This window comes from Dendronephthya gigantea, unplaced genomic scaffold (assembly GCF_004324835.1).
Source record: "Dendronephthya gigantea isolate DGI-Jeju-01 unplaced genomic scaffold, DenGig_1.0 000185F, whole genome shotgun sequence".
NCBI classification, from domain to species: Eukaryota; Metazoa; Cnidaria; class Anthozoa; order Malacalcyonacea; family Nephtheidae; genus Dendronephthya; species Dendronephthya gigantea.
Genome location: NW_021163195.1, coordinates 276,350 through 300,924, shown reverse-complemented (window position 1 = coordinate 300,924; position 24,575 = coordinate 276,350). Strand labels below are relative to the sequence as shown.

Genomic DNA, 24,575 nt, shown 5'->3' with positions numbered 1-24,575 from the left:
AGTATTTTACTCTGTCTAATGCCAGATGATTTTACTCATCAGTGGAAGAGTACTGTCAGTTAATAAGTTAACAAAACTATCTGTCAGTGTCTCTTGTTAACCCATTAGCTTGCAATGCACCCAGATGTGACCTACTTTAGTATTTTACTCTGTCTAATGTCAGATGATTTTACTCATCAGTGGAAGAGTACTGTCAGTTATTAAATAACATTATAAGCAACTCTATTATCATTAATCCAGTGCTTTTATTCAGTCCAGAGAGTTTTATTTATAGCTACCGAACTTGTCCGATACTCTTCCGGAGGGAACACGTCGCCTTCTCGTGGATGGAAAATACAAGAAATGTCAAGATATCTCGAATAATAAAACCTCGTGTTTTACTGTGTTTTTATTGCAAAAATAATTGAAAATTTGGTTTGTTTTGAAATGTCTGCCGAAGAAAAATTACTCTGTTACAACCGTGGCTGTGGGAAACAGTTTCTGGAAAGCGAAAATAACGATGGTAAGTCATTCAAATCTTGTTTTATTTGGGCACGATTTTGCCTCAATTTTCAGTATGAAAATTTACTCAATTCGGAAGTCATTGAATGAATACACAAGACCGCCAACTTAGTGGGGATCTGTTTTAAACTCTGAATGCCAGATGATTTTACTCACCAGTGGAAGAGTATTGTCAGTTAATAAGTTAACAAAACTATCTGTCAGTATCTCTTGTTAACCCATTAGCTTGCAATGCACCCAGATGTGACCTACTTTAGTATTTTACTCTGTCTAATGCCAGATGATTTTACTGGTGGAATAATTTTGAAATAATTTTCTTATTAGATGTTTGCACACATCATCCTGGAATGCCAGTTTTCCATGATGCACTAAAAGTATGTATTTTAACCCTAGAACCACAACCTTACAGTGCATAGTACTTTAGACTATTTCATGGTGCAAGTATTAATTACTTTCACTAATTCATATTATCTCAATAGGGCTGGTCTTGCTGTCAAAGAAGAGTTACGGATTTCACAGAATTTCTTAACATAGCTGTAAGTACTGAACTAAGGATTCTTTCCATAATCATATTTGCAATCTGAGGACATCTTTGTAATCTAAGGATTACAAATCTAGTTCCTTAAACTCCTGGGGCCGGTTGTATCAAGCCTGTTAAATAGCTTAAATGGTGGGTAAGTTCAAAATACAAAGCAAGTCTATTGCACCCCTCTGGATAGAGGATCAAATTGTACAAAGGATTACAAAGGATTTTTTTACATTACAACTCTAAATAATCTTTAAGTTAAATCAGGGGTTAAACCATGGTTTGTTTTAGCTGGTACTTTTGCTAAACTTGGGGTACAATTGATAGCATCTTGCAATTATTATTGAACTCTGTATGTTGCTTGAAACTTTACCTAAACTCACATAATCCAACTTGATTCAATCTTATGATTGATTTTAAAAAGCTGAAGTATTTTTTTGTAATTTTTAAGGGATGTAGAAAGTCGAAACATTCGAATGTTAAACCACCTGAACCGGAAGTTAAACCTAAAAATGCTGCTGCAGATATTCCTGTAAGTATTCCGGTATTATTTTTACTCTTTGCTTATAAGGATTGAAGTATATACATTTTGTAACATTGCTTGAATTGATTTACCGAGGGTCTGGTTTTGGGCCCTCCTAGGGACTGGTCTGCAACCCTGCGACATCTATCTGTGTACTATTGCAAATTGCAAAATTGAGGGGTGGGTGTCATTACTCCCCCATGTATGATTTTATGGGGGGTGGGTGTCATGTTCTCTTAATTATCTTATGTATGATATTATGAAGGATGGGTGTCATGTTCTCTTATCTTATGTATTATATTATGGGGGATGGGTGTCATGTTCTCTTATCGTATGTATGATATTATGGGGGGTGGGTGTCATATTCTCTTATCTTATGTATGATATTATGAAGGATGGGTGTCATGTTCTCTTATCTTATGTATGATATTATGAAGGATGGGTGTCATGTTCTCTTATCTTATGTATTATATTATGAAGGATGGGTGTCATATTCTCTTATCTTATGTATGATATTATGAGGGGTGGATGTCATAATCTCTTATCTTATGTATGATATTATGAGGGGTGGATGTCATATTCTCTTATCTTATGTATGATATTATGGGGGGTGGATGTCATGTTATCTTATCTTATGTATGATATTATGAGGGGTGGGTGTCATGATCTCTTATCTTATGTATGATATTATGGGAGGTGGATGTCATATTCTCTTATCTTATGTATGATATTATGGGGGGTGGATGTCATGTTATCTTATCTTATGTATGATATTATGAGGGGTGGGTGTCATGATCTCTTATCTTATGTATGATATTATGGGGGGTGGATGTCATATTCTCTTATCTTATGTATGATATTATGAGGGGTGGGTGTCATGATCTCTTATCTTATGTATGATATTATGGGGGGTGGGTGTCATGTTCTCTTATCTTATGTATGATATTATGAGGGGTGGATGTCATATTCTCTTATCTTATGTATGATATTATGAGGGGTGGGTGTCATGTTCTCTTATCTTATGTATGATATTATGAGAGGTGGGTGTCATGTTCTCTTATCTTATGTATGATATTATGAGGGGTGGATGTCATATTCTCTTATCTTATGTATGATATTATGGGAGGTGGGTGTCATGTTCTCTTATCTTATGTATGATATTATGGGAGGTGGGTGTCATGCTCTCTTATCTTATGTATGATATTATGGGGGGTGGGTGTCATGATCTCTTATCTTATGTATGATATTATGGGGGGTGGGTGTCATGTTCTCTTATCTTATGTATGATATTATGGGGGGTGGGTGTCATGTTCTCTTATCTTATGTATGATATTATGAGGGGTGGGTGTCATGTTCTCTTATCTTATGTATGATATGGGGGGTGGGTGTCATGTTCTCTTATCTTATCTTATGTATGATATTATGGGGGGTGGGTGTCATGATCTCTTATCTTATGTGTGATATTATGAGGGGTGGGTGTCATGATCTCTTATCTTATGTATGATATTATGGGGGGTGGGTGTCATGTTCTCTTATCTTATCTTATTTATGATATTATGGGGGGGTGGTGTCATGTTCTCTTATCTTATCTTATCTTATGTATGATATTATGGGGGGTGGGTGTCACATTCTCTTATCTTATCTTATATATGATATTATGGGGGGTAGGTGTCATGTTCTCTTATCTTATCTTATGTATGATATTATGGGGGGTGGGTGTCATGATCTCTTATCTTATGTATGATATTATGGGGGGTGGGTGTCATGTTCTCTTATCTTATCTTATGTATGATATTATGGGGGGTGGGTGTCATGTTCTCTTATCTTATCTTATGTATGATATTATGGGGGGTGGGTGTAATGCTCTCTATGGATAATATTATGAGGGGTGGGTGTCATACAAAAAAAAATCAATTTTCAGTCAGTTAGATTTGCTCCACGTCTCTGTAGTGTGTGAGAAATACTATTTTACTCAGTACTAAGTAAATAATAAGACAATTTAGGAAAAACAAATCAAATCAACACATGATGTAAACAAGCATTTGTTGATAACACTTGTTTAATCGTTGTTTAGATAGCAAGTCATGGTCAAACCACACACAGGAAAGCTGAAGAAAAAATTCAAGAAATTAGACCAAGGTACTGTGTGGATAACATTGTAAGTTGCTCTCGTAAACATGTCTTCTCATACACAACTTAACCAAGAGATATTGGCTTTTGGTTCATGGTAATGACTAAGTTTGTAAATTTAATCGTCTTGTAAGATTCACAGAAAGCATTGGTGTAGCGAGCATCGATAATCAGAGGGGGAGGCACATATTCGTATATAAATATTCATCTAAAAAACCATTTCAAAGGAATTGGTCACGCTGACTCACACACAACATGGATATATGAATATTGCTCTGCCAATTATTAAGGCTGGCTACGCCACTGACAGAAATATATTAACAAGACTAGTATCTCGACAAACTTAGCCAACACTTTGTATTTGAGGCTATATTTTTGGAGCTTTGACTCTTGCTTGTATATTATGATCATGCTAGGTTTTTGGTTCAATTCTCGGCATGGTCAAGCTAACTTTCAGCTTGCCTGGTTGGTGACTCAGAGTTAAGCACCATCACAGTATTAATTTACCGAGGTCATAGACACAATCACTGACATTCAAGTTTTGGAAGGGACTAGATTAAGTTCCAAAATATCACATATTTAAACCTTCTTGACCAAGTAGCTTAGTTGCAAGAGCATTGGACTATCAGACCGAAGGTCTCAGGTTCAATTTGACCATGGTGAAGTTGGTAACTCAGTGTAGCATCATAATATCAATTCACCTCTGTCATACACGCAATCATTCTGGGGCCGGTTGTATGAAAGCTGGATAGCGTTACCCGCCAGATAATGATTTTTTCAACAGTTGTAAACATGCCTGAGGTTTGATCAAAGCTATACAGATCAACAATAAAGAATTAGAGCGATTGAAAAAAGCACCATCCGTTGCATAGCACTATCCAGCTTTCATACAATCGGGCCCTGGTATAGTATAACCAGAATACTGTGTTCACAATTGGTATTTTTTAATCAGAATATCTTTAGATTATATTTTGTGTTGTATATTTTATTCATGCATTCCTAAATTTCTTCTTTTCTAGTGATGATCTACCATATCAAAAACTAAAGTTTAGTGTCTCGGATTCACTCAAGAAAGCTTTGGAGAGACACATTGAATCCATTACAAATAATGATGGTAAGTTTTACTTGTTGTTGTCATTCTGTCCGATTTTTCAAAGCTTGAGTACTTAAGTCTTTCTGAATTTGTTGCTTCAAAGTTAAACTAAGTTGTCTTAAACTATACAACCCTGAGAATGGAGAATGCATCTTCAATAATATTACCAGTTAGTTTTAATTAAATAGTAAGTGTCATGAGTAAATGGTGTATGTATGATACTCTTACATTGGGCAAAGGGCACAGGGCTGCCCTTGCTAACCCCCATCAGCAAAGGGCTGTGGGGGCATCTTGCCCTGGGCACCCCTGAGAGCAATCGAAAAGGTTTGATCCGTAACTGGCTGGTTGATGGTCAATGTAGAAAGTTGCAAGAAAATGTTTTGACTGGGTTAAGTTTTGAAGTATATTATGTGCTAAGAGATGGAGGCAGGGAAGAGGAACAAATACAAGGGGGGTGTAGTGCTCAGAGAAGAGGGCAGGGAAGTGGGACAGATACCAGGGGGTGTAGTCCTCAGAGAAGAGGGCAGGGAAGTGGGACAGATACCAGGGGGGTAGTCCTCAGAGAAGAGGGCAGGGAAGTGGGACAGATACCAGGGGGTGTAGTGCTCAGAGGGGGGGCAGGGAAAATACCAGGGGGTGTAGTGCTCAGAGAAGAGGGCAGGGAAGTGGGACAGATACCAGGGGGTGTAGTCCTCAGAGAAGAGGGCAGGGAAGTGGGACAGATACCAGGGGGTGTAGTCCTCAGAGAAGAGGGCAGGGAAGTGGGACAGATACCAGGGGGTGTAGTGCTCAGAGGGGGGGCAGGGAAAATACCAGGGGGTGTAGTGCTCAGAGAGGGGGGGAGGGAAAGAGACAAACTAGTGATGGCTTTGTTGATTGTGGGCGATATGTGGAAGGGACTGTGACTCATCGGGGTTTTTTGGGGGGTCTCTGGTCAACTCTCACAGGCCCTAATAAAAGTTCATGTTTATTTTGAAATACTTTGTAGAAAACGTAGAATCTGGTGTGGTACAGAAAGGAACGACGTGTAAAAATAATGCTTGTAATGAGGTACTGTGTCTAACTGCAATTCATAGAACAATATACTGCAAATGTGATTTCATTCTCTTGAGTTGCCTAGTTTTCTATGATTGCTGTTTTCAGCTTTTTAATGTTTGTATATAAGCGCCAAACATGCTGGAAACTTTACAGAGGACAAGCATTTGACCATTAAAACGTGGTTAAAGCGTGGTTATCCATTTCAAAATATTTGACATCATAACCAAAGCAAGGTTATATTGTTTAATGTTTGTTATGAGCGCCAAACATGCTGGAAACTTTACATAGGACAAGCATTTGACCATTAAAACAGCGTGGTTATCCATTTCAAAATATTTGACATCATAACCAAAGCATGGTTATATTGTTTAATGTTTGTTATGAGCGCCAAACATGCTGGAAACTTTACATAGGACAAGCATTTGACCATTAATGGTTAGGGTTATCCATGGGTTAGGGTTATCCATTTCAAAATATTTGACATCATAACCAAAGCATGGTTATATTGTTTAATGTTTGTTATGAGCGGCAAACATGCTGGAAACTTTGCATAGTATGTATTATTTTCCAATAATCCTTTGAGAGGCATTTGCGTCGATTTCAAAGGCCTATGTATATTTCAAAATTTTCCCGGACTCTCCTAGCAGGCGCGCGGTTCCGAGCCCCAGCAATACGAAAAACGCTCCGCGGTCCCTGGTTTTACCTGAATGCTGAATTAATACTTCTTTGATTTTTCAAGCAAAGGGCTTCTTGCTAGCAGAAAAGTCATTCATTTAGCAACAATAATTTTATCATATGTTTCATCCAGGTTTATGTTGATGAAAACACAAATGGAAAGACGTGTAAATATCATACTGGCAGTCCTATTTTTCACGAAGGGTGAGTTTCGCTTTCATTTATCGCTAAAGCACGTCAAGATATTATAGCATGTTTACAATTGCAATTTTTGCAGCAATTTTATGTGCGATTTTCGGGCATTGCGAAGTGATTCGGCGGGCATCTCAAGCGGCAGTTTCGTTCAATAAACAGGCTAATGCTAAATGGACGACTTGCGTTTTAGACTAATTTTTGATCGAAGTAACTAGAAGAAAATAAATCATCACAGCTAGAAAGATCTTACTTAAATTAGTGCAAATGCAAAGTTTGGCTGTGAAATTTTGTAAATTACGGAAAATATAGCCACGCGAAGTTGGCATATTTAGTATACTTTTGTATTACGTGCGGAAATGTGTAACTAAATTAGTTACAAACTTCCGGCCGTAATACAAAAGTATACAAAATTCGTCAAGTTCGCATGGCTATATTTTCCGTATTTTACAACAATTCGCAGCCAAACTTGGCAGTTTTACTAATTTTAGTAAGCTTTTTCAGAAAATGTTCTTTTTATTAGATGCTCACAGAATTTAGGAGTTGATAGTTAGGCCAGGCAAATGGACGACTTGCGCTTTAGACTAATTTCTTACCTCGGCAATAAAAAGGACATTTTCTGAAAGATCTTACTTAAGTTAGTGCAAATGCAAAGTTTGGCTGCGAAATTTAGTAAAATACGGGAAATATAGCCATGCGAAGTTGTCGATTTTTGTATACTTTTGTATTACGTGCGGAAATGTTTAACTAAATTAGTTACAAACTTCCGGCCGTAATACAAAAGTATACAAAATTTGCCAACTTCGCGTGGCTATATTTTACGTATTTTACAAAATTTCGCAGCCAAACTTTGCATTTGCACTAATTTAAGTAAGATCTTTCTAGCTGTGATGATTTATTTTCTTCTAGTTACTTCGATCAAAAATTAGTCTAAAGCGCAAGTCGTCCATTAACTATTAATAAATTCATGTGGTCAGTAAAAATTGTTCAAGTTGGTCATACAGCAAGCTTTTCTTTCATTGTGTGACTGTAAATATAAATCGAAGTCTAAATATGTGTCTTTGACTGATACCACAAAATGAAATCCATGTTTTATTGGGAGAAACTGCCCACAGTTTAAAATTTCTAAAGGCCTGGCTGATAATGGATTTGTAGACCCAACCACAGTAACATTCTTTTTCGTTGCAGGTATAAATTTTGGAGCTGTTGCATGCGGAAGACATCGGATTTTGATGAATTCTTAAAGCAAGAGGGATGCAGTAGTGGTAATCATGTTTGGTTCTTAACAGACGAGGCAAGAAATTAACAATAATACTTTGTTATGTATTTAGCAATTCAACCCAAAAATCTTTTTAATGAATCCAAATTAGAATGGAAGTATGGTGTATTGCAAGCTAATAGGTTAACAAGAGACACTGACAGATAGTTTTGTTAACTTATTAACTGACAATACTCTTCCACTGATGAGTAAAATCATCTGGCATTAGACAGAGTAAAATACTAAAGTAGGCCACATCTGGGTGCATTGCAAGCTAATGGGTTAAACAAGAGACCTGACAAATAGTTTTATTCTTTAACTGAGAGTACTCTTCCACTCATAAGTAAAATCATTTGGCATTAGACAGAGTAAAATACTAAAGTAGGTCACATCTGGGTGCATTGCAAGCTAATGGGTTAACAAGAGACACTGACAAATAGTTTTATTAACTTATTAACTGAGAGTACTCTTCCACTCATAAGTAAAATCATTTGGCATTAGACAGAGTAAAATACTAAAGTAGGTCACATCTGGGTGCATTGCAAGCTAATGGGTTAACAAGAGACACTGACAGATAGTTTTGTTAACTTATTAACTGACAGTATTCTTCCACTGATGAGTAAAATCATTTGGCATTAGACAAAGTAAAATACTAAAGTAGGTCACATCTGGGTGCATTGCAAGCTAATGGGTTAACAAGAGACACTGACAGATAGTTTTGTTAAATTATTAACTGGCAGTACTCTTCCACTGATGAGTAAAATCATCTGACATTAGACAGAGTAAAATACTAAAGTAGGCCACATCTGAGTGCATTGCAAGCTAATGGGTTAACAAGAGACACTGACAGATAGTTTTGTTAACTTATTAACTGACAATACTCTTCCATTGATAAATCTATTCTTTCTGCTTTTAGCAAAAGAAAAAAGCTGTGATGTGCCGGTAAGAATGGTATTGTGAACATAAAGTGTTTTGAACATTAAAGTTGTTTAATAGAGTGATTGACTCAGCAATTCACCCATCTCAAAATTTTTTTTTATTTATCTTGTCAGATTTGATCATTATCAAATGGGAATGACGGTTGTGATTTCAATTTATGCAAAGCTTTGTGATCCTGCAAAATCATTTGTAGAAGCAAATTGCACTTGTGTAAGTGTTTCAAGTTATAACCAATAAGAGATGACCCTTACTGGACCTCTAGGAAGAACAGTTTAGAACTGATAGAGCTATCCAGGATAAATAAAGTTAGTTTAGTTTAGGTTTCCTCCTGTAGTAACACTGGATCAATAAGAGATGATCCTTACTGGACCTCTAGGAAGAACAGTTTAGAACTGATAGAGCTATCCAGTATAAATAAAGTTAGTTTAGTTTAGGTTTCCTCCTGTAGTAACACTGGATCAATAAGAGATGATCCTTACTGGACCTCTAGGAAGAACAGTTTAGAACTGATAGAGCTATCCAGTATAAATAAAGTTAGTTTAGTTTAGGTTTCCTCCTGTAGTAACACTGGATCAATAAGAGATGATCCTTACTGGACCTCTAGGAAGAACAGTTTAGAACTGATAGAGCTATCCAGTATAAATAAAGTTAGTTTAGTTCAGTTTTCCTCCTTTAGTAACACTGGATCAATAAGAGATGATCCTTACTGGACCTCTAGGAAGAACAGTTTAGAACTGATAGAGCTATCCAGTATAAATAAAGTTAGTTTAGTTCAGTTTTCCTCCTGTAGTAACACTGGATCAATAAGAGATGATCCTTACTAGACCTTTTAGAACTGATAGAGCATAAATGGAGTATAAATATATTTCTTTTTTTAGCTCAAAGCATGTTTCGTTTTTGGAAATTCTTCAAAATTTGATTTAGACATAAAGTTACATGGCGTAAGTGTCTTGTTTGATTTTTTTTCTAATTTACCTTGAAACTATTAAGCTAGTCTAAAATCCAATTTTTGAAGCTTCAATGGACGACTTGCGCTTTAGACTAACTTTTGATGGAAGTAACTAGAGGAAAATAAATCACCCCAACTAGAAAGATCTTACTTAAATAAGTAAAACTGCCAAGTTTGGCTGCGAAATTTTGTAAAATACGGAAAATATAGCCATGCGAAGTTGGCAAATTTTGTATACTTTGGTATTACAGCCGGAAATGTGTAACTAAATTAGTTACAAACTTCCGGTCTAGTCGTAATAATACAAAAGTATACAAAAATCGACAACTTCGCATGGCTATATTTTCCGTATTTTACAAAATTTCGCTGTCAAACTTGGCATAATAACTAATTTTAGTAAGATCTTTCAGAAAATGTCCGAGCTGAGGTAAGAAATTAGTCTAAAGCGCAAGTCGTCCATTGTGATTTGAGATTAAATCAATTCCTTCATCCGTCGTATAATTTGTTTCTTTTTGTATAAATAACAATTACTCTTTTTTGTTTTACCAATATTTAGGTCATCGACCCAATTAAAAGCTCAGTCATATATTCTGCAACAAAGGTAGAAATTAAACTAAAGAAAAGCCAAGCCTCAAATTGGCCACGATTGGAACTAAATTCCTAATGAGGTAAGAAACTGCATGAGACTGTGGTGTAAAGGCTAGTTTCCACTCAGGAAAAATCTCCTTTGGATCGGAACGGACAGGAAAATTTCCTTTGTTGGTGAGTTCTCAGGCGGCGTTTATACATACAAAGGAAACTTTCCTGTCCTGTCCGATCCAAAGGAGAATTTTCCTGAGTAGAAACTAGCCTTCACGGACGTGAGGTAGGGTTAGGACAAGAACTAAGGGCCCCCGACCGTTGGGGTCCTCCCAGAGGGCCTTCATTGATTGCTGTCTGTCGCCACGATTTTTAAAGAAAAACGGCGAGTCAGTGTATCGCATAAAAAAGTTCGGTTAAAAACAAATTGTTATGCCGAAGATAGGCCTAGGGTATGAGGTTGATTACAAAGGAAAATGCAGCATTAATGATGGTAGATTAAATAATAGATTATCCATCGACCATGGCTGAATTTTCTATCCATTATCCATGTTCTATTACTTCTATAACTAATGAAGTAATACACTAATGTAAATTTACAAGCTTCAGCTCTGAAATTATATTTTTCAAGTGAAAACATGACAAACAGCTATGGGACCCCACATCAAATATAGGAGCTCCACACAAAAAAAAGGGCCCTCATCTTCGTGCGTTACGCCACTGATTATTTTGAAACTCACTTCAATGCTGCTGACTAAACTTAAAATTGTGAAAATTATCTGTTAAACTTGTGAGTTGTGTGAATGTTAATGTGTGGTTTGTATTTTTTAGACAAGTTTTGCAACAACGGTAAAGATGCTTCTGTTTTTTCTCACACTTCAAATCGCCAGTTGATAGACTACAGAATATGTACTTATTCACTGCAAATTTGCAATTAACATATGATGCCATCTTGAAGGTGAAAAGCCCAACTTATCTATCGCTTAAACTATTTAGATAGAATTGCATTTCATTTATCAAATACATGGGTGGAGAAAATAGAGTTTCAAGTTGTGTTTTTGGGTAACATGTTGTTATTCTCCTTTTTCTTACCAAAATAAAGAAAAAAAGGTAGACATTCACTGCGAGCAGTGATGGCCTAGTGCTTTCAAAAATGCTTAGGTCCTGTTTATATGATCCCGCCTAGCCGGGACGGGACAGTTTCCGAGATCCCGCTTGTAATACAAACACTAATTAGTGTTTATATGACCACTTTTCCATCCCGCCTAGGCGGGATCCCTGCACTTCCTGCGGGATCCCGATTAGACGGGACGAGAAATTGCCATATAAACACTCCATCGCGCTTGCCCGGGATGATTCGCGATTAACATACATTAGGAGCATGTGTGTATATTGGCATATTCGTTTTCTACAATAAAACATGCCGTCGAAGGAACCTGCACTACAAAATGAACTCCATATAAACACGCCATCCCGCCTAGGCAAGTTTCCTGGCTAAGCGGGATGAAAACATCCCGTCCCGGCTAGACGAGATCATATAAACAGGCCCTAAGAATGAAACATAATTGTTACAGATTTACAGCTGCCCCTGATAGCAAACCTTTAATGTAACTAAAGTTGATTTTCAAATTGATTTCTTTCAAGCAATCTATTTCATTCAATACAAAAACTGCAAATTATAGACTATATGTTTTTCGATTTATTCTCAATATCAAGGAGAGAAGTTATTAAACGTCTCTTGCAGTAAACAAAATATTACGCTCAGGGTTTGTATAGTTAAGGACAGAATTGGTCAATCAGAGTCATTATTTAACTAGGATTTAACTATGCAAAAGCCTATGTGGTAAGCTGTGCGAACGCGAGCAATGTTTCAACCTTTTCCACCAAATTATTATTTCATCTCATGTAAAAGACTTCAAGAAAAGATTAGCTGAAACAAAAAACTATAGTCTTTCACCAGCATTGATATATATATATATATATATATATATATATATATATATATATATATATATATATATATATATATATATATATATATATATATATATATACACTTACAACTTTCGAAGGGAAATTGAAGCCAGTGCTTTTTACTTTTTCTGAGTTTTGAGCTGAGATACTTGACGCCAAATGTTGAGCCGTCCGTATATGAAATTGAAGCTATTAAAAAGTTACATTTCGTGTAGAAATTTCGAGACTTTAGCTTAAAGGGAAATATCTAAAAAATATTTCATAATTTCACGGTTTTTTGCCGATTGGTAATTGTTTTTGGTTTTTTTCAATATTTCCTTTGTAGTTTAAGTCTTGAAATTTCTACACGAAATATAACTTTTCAATAGCTTTAATTTGACACACAGCCCAAGTCTGGCGTCAAGTATTTCGTCTTAAAACTCAATTTTACATAATAATGCAACACGCGAATGGGACCAAAACAAAAGCGTTTACACGTGCAATTTTGGAGAAGAAGTTAGGCGGGACAATTTGGTCATAGGCCCGGGGACAATCTGGGGTAAAACACGCAATTTGGGGATTTTTGGGGTTTTATTTGGATAAATATAGAAGTTAGGCGGGACAATTTGGTCATAGGCCCGGGGACAATCTCGGGTAAAACATGCAATTTGGGGATTTTTGGGGGTTTATTTGGATAAATAAAGAAGTTAGGTGGGAAATTAAACTTGAGATTACAGGGTTGTTAAGTTAAATAACTCGATTCTGGCTTTTTTATTTTCTGTTTGGCTCGAAAAAAATGTTTGGCCATTTGGCTTTTTTCTGGCTTCTTTTGAAAAATATTTTTCAAAGGATTTTTTCCTTTAAAATGAAGGGCAGTATCTTTTTCTACGTTCTTTTGACCTTTATATCCTGGAAGGATAACCTGGACTGTTAATGTCTGATAAGCTGAAGTGATAATTAAATCACGATCAAAAAGGATATGTGTCAACAGTAAGTACAGTTTATTGGTGGTTTGTTCAAGCACAGATTACCTATATATAGCTATATAGCTAATCTGTGGTTCAAGTCAGACAACACACCTTCCCTAACAACACACCTTCCTACTATTTAACCACAAGTATTCAGTAGCGTAGCCAGCCTGACGATTTGTCCCGCTATGCTAATATTTTGGTGTTCACTGACTGTGAAAACAATAGATTTCTAAAGGCACGAATAATTTTAATAACTCGAAATTTACAAAGCGGGACAAAATCGTCAGGCTGGCTACGCTACCTGCAAGTATTCCTTTCTATTCCAGGTTATGTTAATTGTGGCCAGTGGCGTAGCCAGCCTGACGATTTTGTCCCGCTATGTAAATTTCGAGTTATTACAAATTTAACAATTATTCATGTCTTTAGAAATCAGTTGTTTTCACAGTCAGTGGACACCAAAATATTAGCATAGCGGGACAAATCGACAGGCTGGCTACGCTACTGATTGTGGCGATCTAATTCTTATCAAATAGCTTTTTAACCAGGTAAGTTGTATTCAAAATCACTATGTTGTTTCTGTTCTAATTCTTGTTCCCAGAATATCCAGATGCCTTGAACCAATCACAGGATGACGTCCTTTCTAAGATTAGAATGCTCTTAAATGTGTTGTAACCACTCTATACACTCGACAGAATTTCATTTGCCCTTGTACTGCAGTAGATGGTGATAACCTGTTTAATTTTCCCATTTTGATATAATGATATTACACTGTCGAATTGACGAAACTGTTATTCCATACCAGGTGATATATTTCTTATTTTGTGATGTTGGTCGTCTGACAGTATCTCCTGTCGGCTGTCACAGCTGAGTGTTGGTTTTGCATCTTGGAGTGTTTCTTAACCAAAGATCAGCAGTTCGATCGTTGATGTGTGCAAATCATTTGACAGAAAAATATATTAAACTTTGTTTTAATCAGGAACCCTTGAGATGGAGGAATCTCTTTTTCATGATTTTCAAAGGTAATTAATGTAATTCCTAACATTATTGCTAATTCTGAGAGATGATTTTACTGGACCTCTGGGAAGAACAGTTTAGAACTGATAGAGCTATCCAGTATAAATAAAGTTAGTTTAGTTTAGGTTTCCTCCTGTAGTAACACTGGATCAATAAGAGATTATCCTTACTGGACCTCTAGGAAGAACAGTTTAGAACTGATAGAGCTATCCAGTATAAATAAAGTTAGTTTAGTTTAGGTTTCCTCTAACACTGGATCAATAAGAGATGATCCTTACTGGATCTCTACGAAGAACAGTTTAGAACTGATAGAGCTATCCAGTATAAATAAAGTTAGTTTAGTTTAGGTTTCCTCCTGTAGTAACACTGGATCAATAAGAGATGATCCTTACTGAACCTCTAGGAAGAACAGTTTAAAACTAATCGGATGCATGTAGGCATTTGAGTTATGTTATTTTGTTTGGTGATAGCATCTTTCTTAAGAATATTGATTCATGTTGATTCATTTCATCAACAGATTATATGCTGAGGAAGAGGACACTCTACTACCAGGATTTGTAAAAAAGTAAGTGTTCTATCTTATCTTAAGATGACTAAGACAGTGGTCTTTTGATTCTAAGTGAAGAGTGTGTTCTGAATTTTTAGGCCTTGCTTCTGTTGTGGTATCTCTGGTGTATTTCCTACAGACCCTTGAGATGGAGGAATCTCTTCTTGATGATTTTCAAAGGTAATTAATGTAATTCCTAACATTATTGCTAATTCTGAGAGATGATTTACTGGACCTCTAAGAAGAACAGTTTAGAACTGATAGAGTTATCCAGTATAAATAAAGTTAGTTTAGTTTAGGTTTCCTCCTGTAGTAACACTGGATCAATAAGAGATGATCCTTACTGGACCTTTAGGAAGAACAGTTTACAACTAATAGAATGCATGTAGGCATTTGAGTTATGTTATTGTGTTTGGTGATAGCATCTTTCTTAAGAATATTGATTGATGTTGATTTATTTCATCAACAGATTATATATGCTGAGGAAGAGGACACTCTACTTCCAGGATTTCTAAAAAAGTAAGTGTTCTATCTTATCTTAAGATGACTAAGACAGTGGTCTTTTGATTCTAAGTGAAGAGTGTGTTCTGATCATTTTTAGGCCTTGCTTCTGTTGTGGTATCTCTGGTGTATTTTCTACAGACCCTTGAGATGGAGGAATCTCTTTGTCATGATTTTCAAAGGTAATTAATGTAATTCCTGACATTATTGCTAATTTTGATTTTACTGGAACTCTAGCTTCTAGGAAGAACAGTTTAGAACTAATAGAATGCATGTAGGCATTTGAGTTATGTTATTGTGTTTAGTGATAGCATCTTTCTTAAGAATATTGATTCATGTTGATTTATTTCGTCAACAGATTATATGCTGAGGAAGACGACACTCTACTTCCAGGATTTCTAAAAAAGTAAGTGTTTTATCTTATCTTAAGATGACTAAGACAGTGTTTTTGGATTCTAAGTAAAGAATGTGTTCTGATCATTTTTAGGCCTTGCTTCTGTTGTGGTATCTCTGGTGTATTTCCTACAGACCTTGAGATGGAGAAATCTCTTCTTCATGATTTTCAAAGGTAATTAATGTAATTCCTAACATATTATTGCTGATTCTGAGAGATGTTTTACTGGACCTCTAGGAAGAACAGTTTAGAACTGATAGAGTTATCCAGTATAAATAAAGTTAGTTTAGTTTAGGTTTCCTCCTGTAGTAACACTGGATCAATGAGAGATGATCCTTACTGGACCTCTAGGAAGAACAGTTTAGAACTGATAGAGCTATCCAGTATAAATAAAGTTAGTTTAGTTTAGGTTTCCTCCTGTAGTAACACTGGATCAATAAGAGATGATCCTTACTGGACCTCTAGGAAGAACAGTTTAGAACTAATGGGATGCATGTAGGCATTTGAGCTATATTAATATATAGCATCTTTCTTAAGAATATTGATTCATGTCGATTTATTTCATCAACAGATTATATGCTGAGGAAGACGACACTCTACTTCCAGGATTTGTAAAAAAGTAAGTGTTCTATCTTATCTTAAGATGACTAAGACAGTGGTTTTTTGATTCTGAGTGATTCTGAGTGTGTTCTGAATTTTTAGGCCTCGCTTCTGTTGTGATATCTCTGGTGTATTTTCTACAGACCCTTGAGATGGAGGAATCTCTTCGACATAATTTCAAAGGTAATTAATGTAATTCCTTACATTATTGTTAATTTTGATTTTGATTTTTTAAAAATTTCTAAAAATGTGTTAACATGCTGAAAATGGCTCTAATCAGTATCTTAACACATTTTTAGAAAATTTTCAAATATCCTCAATTTTCGCCGAAATAGTAAGGGCCCTTTGGCCAAAATGTATGACTTTTGAATGTATGGTAAGGCTTACCCCTTACCATGTTGCCAAAATTGACCACTTTCTAAAATTTTCTAAAACAAGTAACATGTTTAGCATGTAATGTGGCTAAAAATTTTGAAAAGTCATCAATTTTCACCAAAATCGTAAGGGGTAAGCTTAGGAAGGGGTGACCCTTACCATTTTGGTCAATTTTGACGACTTTTTGAACTGTTTAAAAATGGCTTCCTAAGACTAATATCTTTCATTTTAGAGAATATTTGGTTGGTTTTTGGAACATTGAAAAAGCGGTCAATTTTGGCCAAAATGGTAAGGCTTACCGCTTTTTCGATCGTATTTTTAGCATGTTAACACAGTTTTAGAAAATTTTGAAAAGTCATCAATTTTCACCAAAATCGTAAGGGGTAAGCTTAGGAAGGGGTGGGGTGACCCTTACCATTTTGGTCAATTTTGACGACTTTTTGAACTGTTTAAAAATGGCTTCCTAAGACTAATATCTTTCATTTTAGAGAATATTTGGTTGGTTTTTGGAACATTGAAAAAGTCATCAATTTTGGCCAAAATGGTAAGGCTTACCGCTTTTTCGATCGTATTTTTAGCATGTTAACACAGTTTTAGAAAATTTTGAAAAGTCATCAATTTTCACCAAAATCGTAAGGGGTAATTAAGCCTTAATTTTGGTCAAAATTGACCGCTTTTTCAATGTTCCAAAAACCAACCAAATATTCTGTAAAATGGAAGATTTTGGTCTTTTGAAGCCATTTTTAGCATTTTAAGACAGTTTTTGAACAGTTCAAAAAGTCGTCAAAATTGACCAAAATGGTAAGGGGTAAGCCTTACCATTTTGGTCAATTTTGACCACTTTTTCATTCTTCCAGAAACCAACCAGATGTGCTCTAAAATGAAAGATATTAGTCTTAGCAAGCCATTTTTAGCAATTTAAGACAGTTTTTTGAACAGTTCAAAAAGTCTTCAAAATTAACTGGAACTCTTCCGACATGAATTTTGGTGTATTTTCGATTGACAAAGAAAGGCAGTATGGTGTTTGATCATTGATTATGGAGCACTTCCGACTAGAATTTTGGAGTATATTCAATTGTGAGTTAAAGGCAAGATGCAAACATTTTTCCAGTGCAAGCAATTTGAACTTCTTTAGAACGATGCAGACATTATTCATCCCATGGGTTATGGAGCTCTTCCGACATGAATTTTGTTGTATTTTCGATTGACAATTGGTTATGGCGCTCTTCCGACATGAATTTTGGTGTATTTTCGATTGACAAAGAATGGCAGTATGGTGTTTGATCATTGATTATGGAGCACTTCCGACTGGAATTTTGGAGTATTTTCAATTGTGAGTTATAGAGAAGATGCAAAATTTTTCCAGAGCAAGCAATTTGAACTTCTTTGGAACGATGCAGACGTTATTCATCATTGGTTATGGCGCTCTTCCGACATGAAGTTTGGTGTAATTTCGATTGACAAAGAATGGCAGTATGGTGTTTGATCATTGATTATGGAGCACTTCCGACTGGAATTTTGGAGTATATTCAATTGTGAGTAATAGGGAAGATGCAAAATTTTTCCAGAGCAAGCAATTTGAACTTCTTTGGAACGATGCAGACGTTATTCATCATTGGTTATGGCGCTCTTCCGACATGAATTTTGGTGTAATTTCGATTGACAAAGAATAGCAGTATGGTGTTTGATCATTGATTATGGAGCACTTCCGACTGGAATTTTGGAGTATATTCAATTGTGAGTTAAAGGCAAGATGCAAACATTTTTCCAAAGCAAGCAATTTGAACTTCTTTGGAACGACGCAAACGTTATTCATCCGATGGGTTATGGAGCTCTTCCGACATGAATTTTGGTGTATATTCGATTGACAAAGAATGGCAGTATGGTGTTTGATCATTGATTATGGAGCACTTCCGACTGGAATTTTGGAGTATATTCAATTGTGAGTTATAGGGAAGATGCAAACATTTTTCCAGAGCAAGCAATTTGAACTTCTTTGGAACGATGCAGAGCTTACCATTTTCGTCAATTTTGACGACTTTTTCAAGTGTTCAAAAACTGTCTTAAAATGTTAAAATTGGCTTCCTAAGACTAATATCTTTTATTTTAGAGCATATTTGGAACATTGAAAAAGTCGTCAAAATTGACCAAAATGGTAAGGCTTACCCCTTACCATTTTGGTCAATTTTGACGACTTTTTCAACTGTTCAAAAACTGTCTTAAAATGCTAAAAATGGCTTCCTAAGACTAATATCTTTCATTTTAGAGCATATTTGGAACATTGAAAAAGTCGTCAAAATTGACCAAAATGGTAAGGCTTACCCCTTACCATTTTGGTCAATTTTGACAACTTTTTCAACTGTTCAAAAACTGTCCTAAAATGCTAAAAATGGCTTCCTAAGACTAATATCTTTCATTTTAGAGCATATTTGGAACATTGAAAAAGTCGTCAAAATTGACCAAAATGGTAAGGCTTACCCCTTACCATTTCGGTCAATTTTGACAACTTTTTCAACTGTTCAAAAACTGTCCTAAAATGCTAAAAATGGCTTCCTAACACTAATATCTTTCATTTTAGAGCATATTTGGAACATTGAAAAAGTCGTCAAAATTGACCAAAATGGTAAGGCTTACCCCTTACCATTTTGGTCAATTTTGACGACTTTTTCAATTGTTTAAAAACTGTCTTAAAATGCTAAAAATGGCTTCCTAAGACTAATATCTTTCATTTTAGAACATATTTGGAACATTGAAAAAGTCGTCAAAATTGACCAAAATGGTAAGGCTTACCCCTTACCATTTTGGTCAATTTTGACAACTTTTTCAACTGTTCAAAAACTGTCTTAAAATGCTAAAAATGGCTTCCTAAGACTAATATCTTTCATTTTAGAGCATATTTGGAACATTGAAAAAGTCGTCAAAATTGAACAAAATGGTAAGGCTTACCCCTTACCATTTTGGTCAATTTTGACGACTTTTTTAACTGTTCAAAAACTGTCTTAAAATGTGAAAAATGGCTTCATGAGACTAATATCTTTCAAAACACTAAATCGCTATTTCATTTAAAATTCTGCAAATAGGATTAACTAGATAAAGAACAAGAGCTTTTGATAAGTGATGCTGTGGGCCAGTGGTTAACGCTACGGACTACCAGGTTGTAAACCTAGGATCGAATCCTGCATGGGAAAGGTTCGATTTTTCCTACCGAAATTATTCTTTAATTTAAACTTCATCGAAAAGGATTAGGTCAAATAAAGAACAATAGCTTTCGACAAATGATGCGGTGGTCTAATGGTTAAGACGTTCGCCTCTCAATCCGAGGACTAACGTTTCAACTCCTGGCAATGCAACAAAATTAGCCTGAAAAATTTCGGTGTGATTTGGAATGTTTAAAACAGCTAAAAGACTTCTCGGCCTTTGCAAAAGACCGTAAACTGAAAAAAATTTGAAATATAAAAACCAAAAAAAAATTATCGCCTTCAAAAGTACCTGAAAATTGAAAGAAAAGCATAAGAAAAAAAGTTTTAAAAACACATGTCTTCTAAAAAGCCTGAAAATGAAGAAAGTCAGACGGAAAAAAATTAACAATTTCCCGCTTTTAAAAAACTTATGTTTACTTACCTTAATTTTTTTTCACGAAAATTTGACAGGGTGATTTTCTCGAGAGTGAAAAAATTTAATTTTTTTCACTTTTGAAATTCTCTAAGATTTTTTTTTGACAAAGATGTATTTTGTCTTGGGCTACCTGTGTCTGTCTTGGGCTACCTGTGTCTCGCTTGACACAGGTAGCCCAAGACATAGTACTTGTTTCGATTTTGTAGTTTTTTCTTCTATTTCTCTAGTTTTTTTTTCTATTTTTCTAAATAGAAAAAAAATAGGGAATAAACTAGAGAAATAGAAGAAAAAACTAGAGAAAAGAACTAACTAGAAAAAAAAAACTAGAGAAAAAAACTAGAGAAAAAAACTAACTAGAAAAACTAAAGAAAAAAAAACTGGAAAAACAGAAGAAAGTTTCATCTTAAACTTTTCAAAAAACATTTAGAAAATACTTAGAGAAAAACATTAAGAAAAAATTAGAGAAAAAACTAGAAAGAAAAACTAGAGAAAAAACTAACTAGAAAAATAGAAAAAAAACTAGAGAAATAGAAGAAAAAACTAGAGAAAAGAAAACTAACTAGAAAAATAGAAAAAAAACTAGAGAAATAGAGGAAATAAAAGACAAGAGAAAATAGAAAAAAACTAGAGAAATAGAAGAAAAAAACTAGAGAAAAAAACTAGAGAAATAGAAGAAAATACTAACAGGTTTAACTTAGAAAAAATACTAAAAAATACTAAGAGGTTTAATTTAGAATCGTCAAGTCACACAGAAGAACTTGCAAAATAAAAACACTAACACCATCAGACGAAAAAGGTTTATTTCTTAAACTTTACAAAGAAAAAAGTTAAATAAAACTAGAGAAAAAAAAGTAAAAACTAGAGTAAAAAAAAACTAGAGAGAAAAAAAACTAAGTAGAAAAATAGAAAAAAAACTAGAGAAATAGAAGTAAAAACTAGAGTAAAAAGAACTAGAGAGAAAAAAAACTAGAGAGAAAAAAAACTAAGTAGAAAAACTAGAGGAATAGAAGTAAAAACTAGAGTAAAAAAACTAGAGAGAAAAAAAAACTAGAGAGAAAAAAAACTAAGTAGAAAAATAGAAAAAAAAATTAGAGAAATAGAAGTAAAAACTAGAGTAAAAAAACTAGAGAGAAAAAAAAACTAGAGAGAAAAAAAACTAAGTAGAAAAAAAAACTAGAGAAATAGAAGTAAAAACTAGAGAAAAAAAACTAGAGAGAAAAAAAACTAGATAAATAGAAGATAACACTAACAGGTTTTTTTTAAAACTTAGAAAAAATACTAAGAGGTTTAATTTGGAATTGTCAAGTCACACAGAAGAACTTGCAAAATAAAAACACTAACACCACCAGATGAATAAGGTTTACTTCTTAAACTTTACAAAGAAAAAAGTTATCTTTATATATAAATCCAAGTTGTGAAAATTGTCACATAATTCATAACATTTCACACTAAAATATATGAATTAATAAATCTGGGTGCCTTTCAACTTTCTTCAACACTAAAGTAAAAAAAAGAATTTCATAAAAAAAATAAGAGAAAATATATTTAGAAAAAAAACTAATACTAAGAAGAAATTAAAGAGAAAAGAAGTATAAGAAAAAGCCAAAGGCCCAAAGCAACTGTCAAAATCTTTTCAATTGTGAAAGCGCAAGGAAAAACATGCAAAATCGAAACAACAAACACCACAAGACAAAAATCAAGTTTCTTCTTATACTTTTCAAAAAACATTTAGAAGCAACTGCCAAAATCTTTTCAATTGTGAAAGCACACGGAAAACATGCAAAATCAAAACAAACACCACAAGACAAAAATCAAGTTTCTTCTTAAACTTTTCAAAAAATTTAGAAGCAACTGCCAAAATCTTTTCAATTGTGAAAGCACACGGAAAACATGCAAAATCGAAACAACAAACACACACAAGACAAAAATCAAGTTTCTTCTTATACTTTTCAAAAAACATTTAGAAGCAACTGCCAAAATCTTTTCAATTGTGAAAGCACACGGAAAACATGCAAAATCAAAACAAACACCACAAGACAAAAATCAAGTTTCTTCTTAAACTTTTCAAAAAACATTTAGAAGCAACTGCCAAAATCTTTTCAATTGTGAAAGCACACGGAAAAACATGCAAAATCGAAACAACAAACACCACAAGACAAAAAAAGTTTCTTCTTAAACTTTTCAAAAAACATTTAGAAGCAACTGCCAAAATCTTTTCAATTGTGAAAGTACACGGAAAAACATGCAAAATCAAAACACTAACACCACCAGACAAAAAAGGTTTACTTCCTAAACTTTACAAAGAAAAATTTCTCTTTATAAATCCAAGTTTTGAAAATTGTCACATAATTGATCACATTTCACACATGTTATCACACACTAAAATATATTAATCAATGAATCTAGGATAGGGCTAAAATAATTCACATTCTTCAGGGGTGCCTTTCAACTTTCTTCAACTTCATTCATTCTAAAGAGAAAAAGCATTTCATCAATCCTTTTAGGCAAAAAGTGGCAGCAAAGTTTGTATTTTCAACCTGACATCATTATTAAAAGATATTACTCATTATCTTATTTTAGTCGTCTTTCATGGATAGACAATACATTCATGAATGCATTCTGTTTTATGCCAATTATATTTTTGCCATTTTCAATAAAAAGAATGTGTCACATAGACATATGTCACTATTTAATTTGAACACAGAAAAACTGGGTATCACCCTTCTGAGTACTACAGAATATAAATCACATGGAAATCAGAAAAATTTCTCCCAAGTTTAAAATAGTAACTGCTGATCTTTTTCGTGGATATTTATTGTAAGACCACCACAGGAATTTTAGTAATCAGCCAGACTGGTTCAACTGTTATAGCATTAAGTTTCATCATTGGTTTCACACATGGTGACCATAGAAGCAAATTTCAATTTCATAGTTGTCATCTCAACAATGTAGTGGCTTTTTAAAATCAAATGCTGACCATCCATGACAAAATCAAATTACCTCTGTGCAGAAATCTTGTCACTTCCAATGTTCATCTGACAGTAAAGTTCATATCCACAACTCATGTTGCACTCTTGACCAAGAAAAATCTTGAATATAAATAAGACATGATTAATATAAAATTCCATTTTCAACTATCTTAATTATTGTCTAGTTTTTGGTCAGGTATTCTATACCCGGGCAGTTGATATGTATTACAAGGTCACTACAAGAATTTCAGCTGCAAGGCTAATATAAATTTTGAAGAAACAATCGAATTACCTTTGCGCAGAAATCTTGTTCACTTTCAATGTTCATCTGACAGTAAAGTTCATATCCACAACTCAAGTTGCACTCTTGACCAAGGAAAATCTTAAATATAAGAAGACATGATTAATATAAAATTGCATTTTCAACTATCTTAATTATTGTCTAGTTTTTAATCAGGTAATCTATGGTTATACTTCATCCCTCTACATATAACTATGGTTGCTATATTTATTTAAAGACCACCACAGGAATTTATTACTGGTGACACATAGTGAGCATAGAAGCAATGTTAACTAAGTAATCTTAACAAAATTTGTGACTGCCTGACAATTTTTCAAAAAAAGATCCTAGTTGCAGCAAATTCCCTTTTATACTAAATAACAAAATATATACCCGGACAGTTGATATGTATTACAAGGTCACTACAAGAATTTCAGCTGCAAGGCTAATATAAATTTTGAAGAAACAATCGAATTACCTTTGCGCAGAAATCTTGTTCACTTCCAATGTTCATCTGACAGTAAAGTTCATATCCACAACTCAAGTTGCACTCTTGACCAAGGAAAATCTTAAATATAAGAAGACATGATTAATATAAAATTGCATTTTCAACTATCATTATTGTCTAATTTTTAGTCAGGTATTCTATGGTTATATTTCATCCCTCTACCCGGGCAGTTGATATGTACAAGGTCACTACAAGAATTTCAGCTGCAAGGCTAATATAAATTTTGAAGAAACAATCGAATTACCTCTGTGCAGAAATCTTGTCACTTCCAATGTTCATCTGACAGTAAAGTTCATATTCACAGCTCATGTTGCACTCTTGACCAAGAAAAATCTTGAATATAAGAAGACATGATTAATATAAAATTGCATTTTCAACTATCTTAATTATTGTCTAGTTTTAGCAGAAGGCACACAAACATCAAAGTAAAATACTTAACTTTGAC

At 34.4% G+C, this 24,575-nt stretch overlaps 1 protein-coding gene across 1 annotated transcript; it reads left to right on the top strand.

The window, feature by feature from the left end:
- The first annotated feature begins 293 nt into the window (after positions 1-293).
- On the top strand, positions 294-11,743 carry LOC114538457 (cysteine and histidine-rich domain-containing protein 1-like). Its single transcript, XM_028559634.1, has 14 exons — positions 294-502; positions 826-875; positions 981-1,037; positions 1,479-1,559; positions 3,625-3,689; positions 4,700-4,794; positions 5,762-5,823; positions 6,620-6,690; positions 7,867-7,972; positions 8,853-8,878; positions 8,989-9,085; positions 9,754-9,816; positions 10,381-10,492; positions 11,235-11,743. Exons 1-13 carry the CDS (start codon positions 427-429, stop codon positions 10,486-10,488), a joined length of 957 nt encoding a protein of 318 aa, XP_028415435.1. The 5' UTR covers positions 294-426; the 3' UTR covers positions 10,489-10,492; positions 11,235-11,743.
- Positions 11,744-24,575: the final 12,832 nt, after the last annotated feature.